Source organism: Sander vitreus, chromosome 15 (genome assembly GCF_031162955.1).
Source record: "Sander vitreus isolate 19-12246 chromosome 15, sanVit1, whole genome shotgun sequence".
In the NCBI taxonomy this organism is placed as follows: Eukaryota; Metazoa; Chordata; class Actinopteri; order Perciformes; family Percidae; genus Sander; species Sander vitreus.
This window is the reverse complement of record NC_135869.1, coordinates 6,597,494-6,612,685: the sequence shown is the minus strand read 5'-3', so window position 1 is coordinate 6,612,685 and position 15,192 is coordinate 6,597,494. Positions and strand designations below refer to the sequence as shown.

At 41.2% G+C, this 15,192-nt stretch overlaps 1 protein-coding gene across 1 annotated transcript; it reads left to right on the top strand.

The window, feature by feature from the left end:
• The first annotated feature begins 5,953 nt into the window (after positions 1-5,953).
• On the top strand, positions 5,954-11,856 carry prl (prolactin). The gene is made up of 5 exons (XM_078269422.1): positions 5,954-5,996; positions 7,878-7,990; positions 9,987-10,094; positions 10,623-10,805; positions 11,665-11,856. The coding sequence occupies exons 1-5, from the start codon at positions 5,954-5,956 to the stop codon at positions 11,854-11,856; spliced, it is 639 nt and encodes a 212-aa protein (XP_078125548.1).
• The last annotated feature ends 3,336 nt before the right edge of the window (positions 11,857-15,192 follow it).

Below are 15,192 nucleotides of genomic sequence, written 5' to 3'. Positions count from 1 at the left end.
TGATTAATCAGCTAATCATTTCAGCTGGACTTGTAGGCCTTTATATAGTTTAATTTACAGTATAATAGAACATTGTATTTTAAGTAAGTAACTAAAACTAGGAGATGAATGTAATGGAGTAAAAAACTACAATATTTCTCTCTGAAATGCAGTGGAGTAGAAGTAGAAAGTGGCATAAAAAGAAAAGAACCAAGTAAAGAACAAGGACTTCAAATTTGTACTTAAGTACAGTACTTGAGTAGATGTACTTAGTTACATTCCACCACTGTGTAAGACAACACCAGGAAGTGGACAGAGGGGTGGGTGTCTGTCTGTGGACGCAGTACCTTACAGGTGATGAAAGCAGAGCAGCCTTCAAAGTCCGTGTGTAGATCCCACGACACCTCCCAACAGCTCCAGCTACAGTGCATCACCTCCACCTCCACCTCCCCCACCTTAAAGGTCCCCCCTCCACCCACCCACCCACCTCAGTGACGACTCTCTCCATCAATGAGAAAGACGTCAACAGACTGTTCAGGAGACAGAACCCCAGGAAAGCTGCTGGACCGGATGCTGTCTCCCCATCCAGCTTGAAGCACTGCGCTGATCAACTGTCTCCAGTGTTCACAGACATTTTCAACACCTCACTGGAGACATGCCACGTGCCAGCCTGCTTCAAGACCTCAACAATCATCCCTGTTCCCAAGAAGCCAAGGACCACAGGACTTAATGACTTCAGACCCGTCGCCCTGACCTCTGTTGTTATGAAGTCCTTTGAGCGCCTTGTGCTTTCACACCTCAAAGCCATCACCGACCCCCTCCTGGACCCCCTGCAGTTTGCCTACAGAGCCAATAGGTCTGTAGACGATGCAGTCAACCTGGCCCTCCACTACATCCTCCGGCACCTGGACTCCACAGGAACCTACGCCAGGATCCTGTTTGTGGACTTCAGCTCTGCCTTTAACACCATCATCCCGGCTCTGCTTCAGGAGAAACTCTCCCAGCTTGGTGTGCCTGACTCCACCTGCAGGTGGATCACTGACTTCCTTTCTGACAGGAAGCAACATGTGAAGCTGGGGAAAGACATCTCCGACTCACAGCTGAAGAAATTCAACCTGCCAAAGACAATGATGGTGCACTTCTACACAGTCATCATTGAGTCCATCCTCACATCCTCCATCACCATCTGGTACGCTGCTAGCACAGCCAAGGACAAGGGCAGACTGCAGCGTGTCATTCGGTCAGCTGAGAAGGTGATTGGCTGCAATCTGCCGCCGCTCCAGGACCTTTACGCCACCAGGACTCTGAAGCGCTCTGGAAAGATTGTGGCTGACCCCTCCCACCCCGGCAACAAACTCTTTGAGCCACTCCCCTCTGGCAGGAGGCTGAGGTCCATCAGGACCAAAACCTCACGTCATAAGGACAGTTTTTTCCCCTCCGCCACTAGCCTTATTAACAAGGCCCGGAAACCACCCTGACTCTCTCCACACTACACCTCTGGCTCGTCATGCCACTGTACTTAATCTACTGTTCTGCTCTTTTTATCTTAATTCTTGCTCTCTTATTTTTAATACATTCTGTGTGTGTGTGTATATATATATATATATATATATATATATATATATGTATACATATATTTATACTTATATTAACCTGTTTGTTTAACTTATTTTAGAGAATGTGTGACATGCACACCAAACACACCAAAACAAATTCCTTGTATATGTAAAAAACGTACTTGGCAATAAAGCGTTTCTGATTCTGACACACATGGCAGGCCTGCTACGCACGTCTACAGTATGTTGTGCAGCACATGTTTGAAGCAAGGTGTCATGGGAAATGTATAGCACACATGGTGACCTCTCGGCTCCTGAACAAGATAATCTGTGTCCGACGTTGAGAGGACAGTTGATGTGTAACTTTCTGAACAATGATTCACTTAACTCTAATGTTCGGTTGGGGGTCCTCTTTAACAGCTAGAAAAACACAATTCATATTGTTTCATCAGCTTGATGCTTCATGACTTGCATATGATTTTGAACTAAAGACATGTTTCAGAAGTCTGAAGTCTATGATGAGGGTCATGATACTGCAGACATTTTCAAAAGGCAATTCTGATTGCTAAGCTATTTATTGGTTGGATTTTTTATTTCTAAGGTGTTTCTTAGTGTTTGTACATAGGACATTAGTGTCCGTTTAGGGCTTATTTTTTATTATACCGGTTGCTGCTATATATATATATATATATATATATATATATATATATATATGTCTATTTTTTATCTGGATTTTACTAGTATTGCGCTAGTACTTTATGATGGAAAAACTGAACAAAAGGGATCTATATATTTCTTCATGCAAAGTTCATATAGCATAGAAAACATTTAACATGTCCTTGTTTGATGTATATCAATGCTTTATGGTCATTTCTGTGTTTTGTTACAAATCATTCAATAATATGTTCAATCCCATTATAGTAAAAGAGAGGAGATACTGGTAAAAAAAAAAAAATGTTTTGCTGCCAAAAGAACCAGATATTTACCATGACATTTTCTGCATGCAATGTCACAGTAATGCACAATAAGTAGTTGTGTCTCAGTTGTGTGTGTCTTCTCTGTCTCTATTCTGTCCTCTTCCTCTGTTTTCCCTGTGGGCTCTCTTGCAGGGACATTTTTATTTTGTTATTTTAAATTTTTATTTGCAAATATGACAAACAACAGCTCATATGGTACAGCTCACAGAAGACAAATATGACGAAGAGGTCAGATAGTGAAATAACATTTCAGTCAAATCACAAGATATCCTGGTCACAAGGAGTGTGACAAATTAAAAAATGTACAGCCTGAGCAGACAGAAAGTACAGTAGTATTAGTTAAATAAAACAATCAAACAAAATATCAGTAAATTAAACAGAGATGCCATAAAAATCTGGTTACAGTCCCATAATCAGGCTACTAGTTAGAGGTCAGGTGGACCATAAAGTAATCCCAAATCCCCAGAGTCCCAGGCTCTTTGCCCCTTATCCTAGCCAGCATAACCTCATAAGTGCTGTCTCACTCATTTTTGTCAGGGTTGGCGTTTCTGTTTTATCTCCCAAAAGGCATAGTCTTGGAGATATTGCCATTATTAGTCCTGCCCATGTCCCTAAGAATTCCAATATGTTATGCCAAAACGGTTTGACCATAGAGCATTCCCAAATGAGATGCAAAAAGGTGCCCATCTCTGTTTTACATTTCCAACATGTGTTGGTAATTATTAGTCCTATTTTGAAAAGCCTATTTGGCGTCCAGTAGTACCGGTGCAATATTTTATACTGAATACATTTCCCCCTAGCTTCCTTGATATATTTACCATTATTAGCCATAATCTGTTTATATGTATCCATGTCAATTGCACAAGCAAGGTCTCTCTGCCAAATTAATCTCAAATTGTCACATATGCTACTAGTTAAATAAATTGAGCTTTTGTAAAATGTTGACGCCTAATGGTTAAACAGGTTGTCAAGATAGTCAACAATTGGGTTACCCACTTCACCTGACTGAAACTTTTTCATCACACAGTGTCTGATTTGGAAGTATTTCCAAAAGTCTCCTTTCTCTTCCAATCTGTACTTATGGACTAAGTCAGTGAATGACATGAATACACCATCTTTATAAAGGTCACTAATTGTATTTATTCCATTGTCTAGCTTGCAGGGACATTTTGGACCTGCCATTCCACGCATGTCCAGCAGACGCCCCCGTTGAGCTCCTCATCACCTACAGTAGTCTGTCTTCTGCCAATTTTAAAAAGGGTTGTTTAACCACAACTGGTGTCTGTAGGTGCACTAATAGTTGGAGAAGATAAAAGAAAAAGGGACAAAAGAGGGGGGGAAATGTTAGTGTCTATATATTTGTCCATTGCGTGTATCTAATTTATCTGCTGTGCATGCCACTCTTTTTTGAGTTTGCAAAACGCTTTGATTGCATCACGTAAAACTGCAGTAACCCAGGGGTATTTCCCTACCCAGTCCTCAATCACCATGAACAGTTTTTAATGTTCTATCAGACTATAACTACTCGAGAATCTGCTCTTAAGACTTTGCTCTAATTTTCATGACAGTTAGGGCAGGATTCGGGATTCGGGACAACTGCTTGGATTTCGGGACTGTGCCGAATTTTTTCGGGACGTCTGGTCACCCTACATGAAGACAATTATTTTTGTATTACAAGTTTGTTTAAATATGTTTAAATATATGCAAATGAGGCATTATCTAATGCTAACTGGGTGAATTTAGGAGAAATGTACGGGCCCAAATAGACAACATGGGGTAAAATAAACACCTTAATGTGTATTTTGGATGATTTTTTTCCGCAAAAGTCTGAAAGAAGACATGTTACTAAATCAAAATAGCCCAACAAACTCAAAATTGAAAAATTGTGGTTTTGCCTATGCACTGTAAAACTTTTCACCGTAAACGTGAATATAATGGCAGCAGCTTCGCCAGCAATTTACAGTAAGCATACGGTTTTTAAATTTTAAGGTATTTTACTGTAAATAGACATAGTGTCTCACTGTATTATTTTAATTTACAGTAATATACTGGTTGCAGTGTAATTCCCGCCTTTTCCTTCATTTTCCCAAGATGCATTGGTATTAACAGTAAATACCTGTAATACATAACATTCGCAGATAGTGCTGTAATATTTTTATTTCCTCTTAGAATGCATTGCCATTTACAGTATGGTCCTGTATTACATTAAAACTTGTGCTGTCAGTTAAACGCGTAATTAACGCCGTTATCGCAAACCCATTTTAACGCCGTCAATTTTTTTATCGCGAGACTAACATTCTTTTTGGCGTAGCAAACTTTGTAGTTTTTTTCACATGCTGTTGCAACAACAAGTAACGTTAGAAAAACTACAAAACCACACCGGATCTAGCTAGACCGGAAACAAAACAACAGACACACTTGTTTGGGCTTGCGAGCCGGCCAAAGAGTAGTACATACCTGCAAACTAGTTGCTTTTCGGTGGAAATCGCCATTTTTAAATGGGAAAATGTCATCCACGTGAATCGTGTAGATCCGAAGAGTTTTTATTTGGGGGGGGGGAAGGCACCGGTGCCTTAAAGACCGTTATCTACCGGACCGAATAGCAACGCAGATTTCGGTGCCGGCACCGTTTTAAAAGTATCGTTGTATCATGTTGATAAGAGCATTAAAATGAAAAAAAAATAATGGAACAAAAAGAAATCAAGGGACATTTAGAATAGAGAAAAATGTGCGATTAATTGCGAGTTAACTATGACATTAATGCGATTAATCGGGATTAAATATTTTAATTGTTTGACAGCACTAATTAAAACAGTAAGATACTGTGAGATTTTAGCTGTAAATTTACATCAAAGGTTTACAGTGTAGTGTCTCCCTTAAAAGCCCATATGGAACAATTAAACAGCAATGAAATATGACAGATGTATATTCTCTGTTCATATTGGCATGTCTGGAGGGGAAAAAAAAAACTTTTTGGAAAAGGATTTTCCGGCTGCAGGTTTGAGAATACAGGTAGCAGGTGGGGTAAGTTGGAAAGATCAGGTCAGTAATAGACTCAAAGGTCATCAGTAATTTAACCATCAAATGATGATGTAATGAATTAAGACATAGCATTAGCACTCAGCAGGGTGTGAACATCAGTGTTTATATTCATCCGTCTAATTAACACCTGGGAGGAACCCCACACACACACACACACACACACACACACACACACACACACACACACCCACACACACACACACACCTTGTTGCATCCATTTAAATCTCCTTCCCTATGTTTCTCATTATGAATGGGGCTAAACAATCAGTAAACACTGCTGCATAACCAAACCAGTGGAGGCCAAGGAGCTATATAATCGAGGCAGAGTGGAGAAAGAGGAAGAGACAGCACCGAGATAAAGAAGCAAAGGCCAACAAACGGGAGGCAGAAGAAGAGAGATGGCTCACAGAAAAACCAATGGAAGCAAAATCTTCATGACAGGTGAGATGAGCCTGGAACATCTTGCATTTCTTTGTGTGGGATCTGTACAATGCTATTACACTAAAATAATAAGAAATGTATATATACACAGGTATATATATTTTTTTACAATGTTAATAGATTTCTGATAAATGAAAACCAGAGTGTGTAATATTTAATCAAACTGTACATGTTCTGCTGCTCATATCAGAGATTTTAAACATTGTGTAATAACTTAGCACCTTTATATCGACCAATATTAGCTCATCACAGACACAGTATATTAGTGAAAAGAATACAGTCATGTTAACAAATTAGGACACCCATGCTAAAGTTGACTAAAAAGAGGAATAACAATTTTTTTTGCAAATTGATCTTAATGCCTTAATTAAAAAAATGAGGAAAAATCCAACCTTTAAGGACACCAATTTTCTTTGGGAATGAATAATGTATCGTAAATAAATAAATGTTCTTCCTTAAAATACAGGGGGCATAAGTAAGTACACCCCTATGTTAAATTCCCATAGAGGCAGGCAGATGTTTATTTTTAAAGGCCAGTTATTTCATGGATCCAGGATACTATGCATCCTGATAAAGTTCCCTTGGCCTTTGGAATTAAAATAGCCCCACATCATCACATACTCTTCACCATACCTAGAGATTGGCATGGTTTTATTTCAGTTAGCCTAATAGCTGGTTTGATTTGCATTGAGAGATGATTTTATGGAAAGTACCCCATGCCAATCTCTAGTTATTAGAGATTTAACATAGGGGTGTACTTACTTATGCCCCCTATATTTTAAGGAAGAACATTTATTTATTTACAATACATTATTCATTCACAAAGAAAATTGGTGTCCTTAAAGATTGGATTTTTCCTCATTTTTTTTAATTAAGGCATTAAGATCAATTTCCTAAAGATGATTTTTTTATTCCTTAACTTTAGCATGGGTGTCCTAATTTATTCACAGGACTGTATGTGTCAGCTGATAAGCAGACCCAAATGGAATATGCAGATATTATTATTATTTTTTCTTTTTTTTACAATTTTCAGTGGTGAACCACAATGAAAATCTGCGGAATTTAGCAGATCATTTTTCTGTTTGGGGTGGAGATGTGTTAACATTCTGAGTTTTATTTTCATTTATTTTTATTTGTGTAAAATCAGTGGGAAATCTGCAAAAACTCAGAATTCATGCATCTGCAGCTGATAAGTAACTAAAAAACTGCAGTATAAAAAAATGCCACAGAGGTTTTTTTGCACTGTAAAATGTCCCGTTTAGTCCATATCGATCACATGTATCAATCACAGTTTTAATAACCAGATTTAAGGGATGCTTTTAACACATATGTTTTAATATTTTATTATGTCCTCATGTAAAACATACACAAAAAGAATATCGGCCAATATATATCGATATTGGATTTATTTTAACTCATTGTGCTCTATCAGCCTCCAAAATCTAGTATTGGTCGGGCTATCGTCACCATTAAAAGAGTTAGTAATTATGCTTTTTAATCCAACAAAATTCATTCATTAAATCCTTTAAAAAACATCAAATGAAATGGGGTGTAGAAGACACTGAAGTGTCATGCAACTCTGTTACAGCTGCTACTTAGAACAGGCTAAACTAATCCAGTACTAACACTTACTAAAATGACATTAAAAAGGGAAGGTGTAATAAGCTTAGGATTCAGCCTACACCTGTTCAGTCCTGTTTTCTTTCTAGAATTAACACTTAACTTTACAGCGCCAACCCCTTTCAGTTCCCACAGTGTGGGCTGTTTCTGATTGGGATCTGTAAAGCCTCTGAAGAGACTGTGTGTGACATTTGGCTTTACAAACACAGATGACTTTAAACAGTTGAAAAAATAACACGTCTCTGTATCCGTGCTCCACAGTGCTGTATATGGTGGAAGCGTGCAGGGCCGTCGCCATCAACGACCTGCTGGACCGAGCCTCTGAGCGCTCCGACATACTACACTCCCTCAGCACCACCCTCAGCCATGACCTGGTCAGTACCTGGGGTGTGTGTGTGTGTGTGTGTGTGTGTGTGCTAGTGGTTGAAGTATTCAGATCCTTCACTTCAGTAAAAGTACTAACACCACACTGTAAATATACTCTGTTACAAGTTGAAGTCCTGCGTTGAGAATGTTACTTCGGTAAAAGTATGTAAGTATCATCAGGAAAATGTACTTTAAGTATTACAAGTAAAAGTACTCAATGCAGAAAAATCCTCACGTTTTAGAAACTGGAAAGGATCCAAACAGTTCTGTTAATCAACTAAGTGTTTAATCAGCTAATCATTTCAGCTGGACTTGTAGGCCTATATATAGTTTTAAAAAAAACTATGTTTTTGTGTGCAAAAATCTTAATTGAATTGAAATGCAGTGGACTAGAAGTAGAAAGTGGCATTAAAGGAAAGAGCCAGGTAAAGAACAAGAACTCCAAAGTATACAGTAATAGAGTAAATGTACTTAGTTACATCCCACCACTGTGTAAGACAACACCAGGAAGTGGACGGTCGGTTGGATGTCTGTCTGAGGACGCGATACCTTACAGGTGATAAAATCAGAGCAGCCTTCAAAGTCCGTGTGTAGGTCACATCCATGGCAGGCCTGCTACACACGTCTACAGTATGTTGTGCAGCACATGTTTGAAGCAAGGTGTTTAGTCGGCTAATCATTTCAGCTGTACTTGTATATTGTTGTAGCCTAGAAATCTAGACGCACCCTATCGGCAGCAAATATAATAATAGTAATTTGCAGCCAGGGGGTCTAGCAACTCTTCGTTGGCTTGCGAGCTGGAAAAGCCAAACACTAGCCGGGCCAATCACATCATGTACAGAGTCGGTGGGCGGGCTTAACATAGAGTTACGACGGTTCCGCGTGAATTCCCTGCTACTTGAAAACAAAGAAGATGGCTGCTGCTGGCGAACAGCGGTCTTGGCTTTGGCTGCGACTCTGGAAGACTTGGAGTTAAGAACAAAGAACGGCACTGAAGTCATTCTTAAAAAAGCAAGATGTGTTCGGAGTTTTGCCGACCGGATACGGCAAAAGCTTTAATCTATCAATTACCTCTGCTACCTTCTTCGTTGCTCTGGTTGGTTGTAGCGCTATCCTATTGCGTGCGGAGGGAATTTAAAAGACAACCGTTTATCCCGCCCCTCGGATTGAGCCCTGCCAATGGTGTGTTCCCAGACCCAACATCTTGATGTGGGTCTGGCTTGTCAGGCTAATATTGTTGGGTAGTTTAATTTTATAATGAAACATCGTATTTTATAAACTACATGTGTTTTATGTGCAAACATCTCAATTTGTAAAGTAACTACAGTTGTCGTTCTACTGAACTCTGCCCACCGACACCCCACACACATACCCACCAACCCCCCCCCCCCACCCCCATAGACTGAACCAACTACACTCAACTAAAATGCACTGTAAATCATTCCTCTTGCACTACTGTACATCTTGTATAATTGCTGTACATATTGTATAAGCCCTCCAACACTCAGAATTTGCACCACTGTACATACTGTATAGTTATTTATTCTGTATAACCATAGTCATCGCCTGTTCATAGCCTGTACATACCTGTAATAATAGACACTCATATAGACACATACAGTATCTATATATCATTCATGCCTTGCACTCTGTTTATACTGTAGCACATGCTATTTAATATGTTTAATCACTGCTTAAGCACTTCTGGTTAGACACCAACTACATTTCTTTGTTCTGTACTTGTGACATGTGCAATGACAATGAAGTTGAATGTAATCTAATCGAAGTAGTAACTAAAGCTGTCAGATGAATGTAATGGAGTAAAAAGTACAAATATTTCCCTCGCCCCATGCCCTATTCAGCAGATAACCACATTCATTCTGAGTAGCGTTATACCACCTTTTACTTGCATGCTAGTCCAGTTTTTTCATGTATTCAGCGCAGCGGGAATAAAATACATGAGGCAAAATATATAATAATCATCCTCCTCTGCCCCCCTCCTAGGATTCTCACTTCCCTCCTATAGACCGGGTGATCATGCCCCGCCCCTCAATGTGCCACACCGCCTCTCTGCAGACACCCATTGACAAGTACCAGGCTCTTCAAGTATCAGTGAGTAAATGTATCTTTTTTTTTCGATTGCTAACATGCATGAGTCAAAACTACGGAAGAGGATTAGGGCCATGTGAACATTTTATTTGACTTCTGAGTTTAAAGTCAGAATTCTGAGAAAAAAGTCAGTAAGCATATTAAAATATAAAGAAAATCTTAGCAGAATATTTATTTAGCACAGTAAAAAGTACAATATTTCTCTCTGAAATGTAGTGGAATAGAAGTAGAAAGTGGCATAAAAAGAAACGACCCAAGTACTTCAACATTTGTACTTATGTACAGTACTACATTCCACCACGGATTTGAAGGAAGTGCTGTAGTTTGTTCCAGGAGTCAGGTGAGCCAAAGTTAAATGTAAAAAGTTCAGAGCGAGCTTGTGGAACATGAAGTAAAAGCCAGTCAGCAGAGCGAGTCTGCTATTCTCTTAAGGAGATATGCTACGTAGGCTAAGGAAAAAGCTCTGTGTGCACTTTTACCCTTCAGCTAATTGTATCATCTTATTGCTATCGGTTTGACTTCTTCTTCCAGGAGTCAGACCTGTTGTCATTGGCTCGCTCCTTGCTCCAAGCCTGGGAAGACCCCCTGGCGCTCCTCTCCACCTCTGCTAACACCCTGCCTCACCCGGCCCAGAGCAGCATATCCAACAAGATCCAGGAGCTGCAGGAGCACTCCAAGAACCTAGGAGACGGCCTGGACATCCTATCTGGCAAGGTGTGGGAAGACCAATCCTTGTTTTGCTTTTCCAATCATTTAAAAAAAAAAACTTCAAAACTAAACTAAAATAAATAAAAGCTAAAGCTAAATAAAAAATAAAATAACTAGAGCCCCTATTGTACTTTTAATTTATTTTTATTTGTCCCGTCTTTTAGTGTGGTCTATAGTTGTCCGTGCATGTAATAGATGTATAAAGAATAATAATTAAAAAAAACAAATTATTCTCCAAATGGAGCTTTCTCTTTAACAGACAGCACTTTTTCTCAACTGCATAAAACGGCTAGCCCACATTTCTGTTTGAAATTCCTCCATTAGTGATGTCAATGATAGGGAATGCCAGCCCAGTTTTTCATATTTTCTGCCCATTGGTGCTGCCTGAGCAAGCACAGCCTACCCAGTGGCTTGTTTGAATTTGGCTGACCAATCAGGGCAGACTGGGCTTCTCAGGAAGGCGGGTCATGAGCTCAGACAGAGTGTTTCAGGCAGAGGTATTGCAGCATTGGCTCGATGGTGTTTTAAGCCCCCAACGTCTCCTTCCAGGCAGCGCTGCGACCGTTCACTTCAAGGCACCTAACTCTAACCATAACCCTAACCATAACCATTGCCTAATCCTAGTGCCTTCCAGGCAGTGCTGCCTGGAAGGAGACGTTGGGGGCTTAAAACACCGATAAACGCAGCATTGAGCAGTGTGAGAAACATCATGTGTTTTTGAACATCAAAGCATGTAAACCTATTCTAGTAGACCCCAAGGGGGCAAATACGACTCTGAAAAGGAGTATAATAGGGGCTTTAATATAAAAAGTTTTAAAACTATAACCCAAGTTGTCTCACTTTCTCTGCCTCTCGTCTCTGCCAGATGGGTCCGGCGGCTCAGACCATCGCCTCGCTGCCCTACAGAGGGGGCAATGACATCGGCGAGGACAGGATTTCCAAATTGATCAACTTCAATTTCCTGTTGTCCTGCTTCCGCCGCGACTCCCACAAGATCGACAGCTTCCTGAAAATCCTGCGCTGCCGGGCAGCAAAATTGCAACCGGAGATGTGCTGAAGAGTGAGGCGGCCGGCATGATTTCTCTCAAAGCTTGTATTGACCTACCAACTATATTAACATTAGCACGCTTTGAATCTGCTGTATTATCCTAATTACTAGTTGGCATTCTGAGCTTCCAGAAGGTGAAGAGAAGGAGGAGTTACATGGCCCACACAGAAAATCCTATTTTGAAACACTTTTTTAGTCATATAATGGCGTTTTAGCTCTTATTGATTTTGATAGAAACATTTCCCTTGTATATTTGGCAAAGAAGGGCAAAAAGTTACAGGTTAAGACATTTCAGGTAAGGGGTAAACCTAACAGCTTCTACTGTTGTCCAGTTTTGCTAATGTGGACAAAGCACGGCTCAGACACAGATGTTTCCAGCTGGTCTGGCATTTTGGACTGACCTTATTGTGGTCACAAACGACACATTCTCACTCCCAGCGCGTCAAAAAAGCGACGCTTGGTCAGGTGCCTTTGGCGTTTGTTACTGACACAAACAGTCTCTTTAGCGTCTAGCCTTTTGGCGTCATTTTTAGACGCGCTTGGTCGAGACCCTTGGCGTCACTTTTTGACGCTCTGGGACGGGACGTAAGTTTAACTGGCATGCGGCACAAAAACGGGACGGTTAGGTTTAGGACAAGACTGTGGGTAGGGTTATTAAATGTACGTTTCTGTGACACGCGGGACGAGAACGGGACACAAACCCTGGTCTCCTGGGTGAAAGTCCTGTGTTGTTTGACCCATCCACCACCCCAACCAACCTTCTTAAGCCCAATTTATGCTTCTGCGTTGAATCCACGCAGTAGGTACGTACGTCGATATGTACGTAGATACGGACCCTACGCCGTAGCCTGACATGCACCTCTCAAATAATTGATTGGTATGCTCTGCCCTGGCTTGGTAGCACTGCATTTCCCCCAACTCATTTCCTGGTTCAACATCATGAAATCAGGGAGAGAGTTCACTTTTCCTGCTACAGACTTCCCACCGTGGTCAGAAAGCATAGAGGAGACACTTTGTTTCTCTCATTATGCCGCTAGTCGGTACTCACTCAGACCCAAATCCCCGTCACTCTCACTCGCTCCAACACACACTCCCCACGTACACACACACACACACACACGCCGGCACTGCAACTCTCTTAAAAGAGATATGCTAGAACGACGCAGACACCAGCGCACCAGCAGAAACTTCAGTCCACTTACGTAGGCTACGGTGTAAGCGTGGAGCCCCCGCAGAAGCATAAATCCGGCTTTACGCGGATTTTTGGTCTTTCATACTACTCGCTATCGTTGTCGCTCTTAATGCTACGTCATCTTACAGCGCCGCGGTCTAGCTACTGCTATGCCCGGTGCGTTGCAAACCGACGCTAAAGGGTGCTATGTGAGTCGGTACGCGACGCTGAGAGCCACTGACCAAGCGTCCGCATTTGACGAGTTGGGAAAGAGAACGGGCTGCACAAACCGTGCTATACTGGTGTGTTATCTCTCCTGTGACTCCTTCTTGTCCTTCTACTGAAGCTTTGTATGTGTGATGACACAGGGTGTGGTGTGGCAGGGTGTGACATATGAAATCCCTCCAGCAGCCTCTCTTCAAACCATTCTTTACACAGGCTTCAATGGAGAGTAATTTTCTCCTCCCGACTAATGCTTGACTGATTGCACTTTAGATTTAAATACACTTTCTTGAAAGCCTTTTGGAAGCGATGCTTATCAATTTCAATGTTTCTTTCAAATCTGCACATTAATAAATAAAAAGAAAATCATCTCTTGCACAGTAAAATTCTTTGTCTGTTTCTTGTGAGCCCACCGACTTGCCACTCACTTATGGAAATGCAATATTTAAATCAAAAGCACACGTTCACTAGATTATTAGTAGGGCTGGAAATCACTTAAAGCAACACATTCTCATGAAGGGGTTGGTATGATATTGTACGAAAATGTATGCACAACAATTCGTATGATATCCTACGAAATTAAGGCGTCCGCCGGCCGGTCACGTGACGACCAGTCACCAGTCTTTACAGTTAATTTTAGCCGAGAAAATTAGAAGTTATTGTCACATTGCTATGAGGTGGTATCGGGTGTGGTAGTATCGAAGTAATTTTATGACTACAAGTATGAGTAAATGCACACGGCATCGGACTGATACCCGATACTGGCATCGGTATCGGTGCATCCATCCCCTTAAGTAGTACTCCAGACACAAAACCCCATTTCCTTGGTAAAAGTTTTGTGATTTCCCCTTAACTTCTCCTGGGACATGAGTCCTGTGTTTTAGTATGGACCCATCCACTCCGATCTACTACCTACACAGCTCTTCGTGGTGTTATTCAGCGGCGGTCAATGCGGTGCAAATAGTAATCAATACACGGAACACATACAAATGACAGGGCATCGCTTTTCGTATATACGAACGGTTCATGAGAACAGCCCGGTGTAACTTATGATCACCATCAAAGAGACTGTTGGTTCTTGCCCGCGTTCGCTCAGCGGTGTTAAATTATATGAACGGGACGCAGGAGTTCTCTACCCGGAACTTATTGTAAAACATTGTGTCTGGGCCCCAGGGGCGGAGCTAGAAGGGGGGCACGGGGTGGTACCAGCTTGTCAATCTGACAATTGTGATTTCCATTGGATCTACTTCCATTGGAGTACTGTCACTTGTCTTGTCTTGTCTGTTCTGCCAATTTTCCTAGCCCTTGTCACATGACCAACTAATGTTTCCATGAAGACTATCCAAAATTCTGATATAATGGAACCAGCACTGGAATTTTTTTATTTTTTTTTATTTTTTAATAAAAGTAGCAGACTGAGCCTATAGGAAATGTGTATTGTATTCGGATATTCAATTTGTTTAAAATGAAAACAGATGAAATGAATAATGAATGTGATGTTTTATTTAGCAGAATTACATTGTTCTATTCTTTCTGATATTTTCTATGCTGCAGCTATGTTGTAACCCCAACACACACCCACACACACACACACACACACACACACACACACACACACACACACACACTATTGGTCTCCCCTGTGCCACCCAACTTAAAAAAATCCGGGAATCGCTGCTGCTGGGTCTTTATTTTTTCCTTTCTTGTCTCTTTAATCATTTTGAGCCCCCTTGGTTGGGAACCCCTGACCCAGGGCCCTGCAAAAGCCCAGACCGGCCCTGCTTGTGGGTTTAGCTTTCCCCTAAACTAGCTCCCGGTGCTGAGCCGCGCTGGGGGCGCTCGGAGAGCGGAGCAGTCTTCACTCCGGTCAACCGACACCTGTTTGGCACATTTACCATATCCACCTGTGTGTGTGCCTGCTGTCGGAGTTAACGGTACTTCAGTCTTCGGGA

What these genes read in the sequence shown, in the direction of transcription:
- prl (XM_078269422.1), top strand. Translation starts at nt 5,954, where the DNA reads ATGGCTCACAGAAAAACCAATGGAAGCAAAATCTTCATGACAG. An exon ending in CCACCCTCAGCCATGACCTG is followed by an intron (nt 7,991 to 9,986) that starts GTCAGTACCTGG and finishes CCCCCCTCCTAG; the next exon opens with GATTCTCACTTCCCTCCTAT. An exon ending in ACCAGGCTCTTCAAGTATCA is followed by an intron (nt 10,095 to 10,622) that starts GTGAGTAAATGT and finishes TTCTTCTTCCAG; the next exon opens with GAGTCAGACCTGTTGTCATT.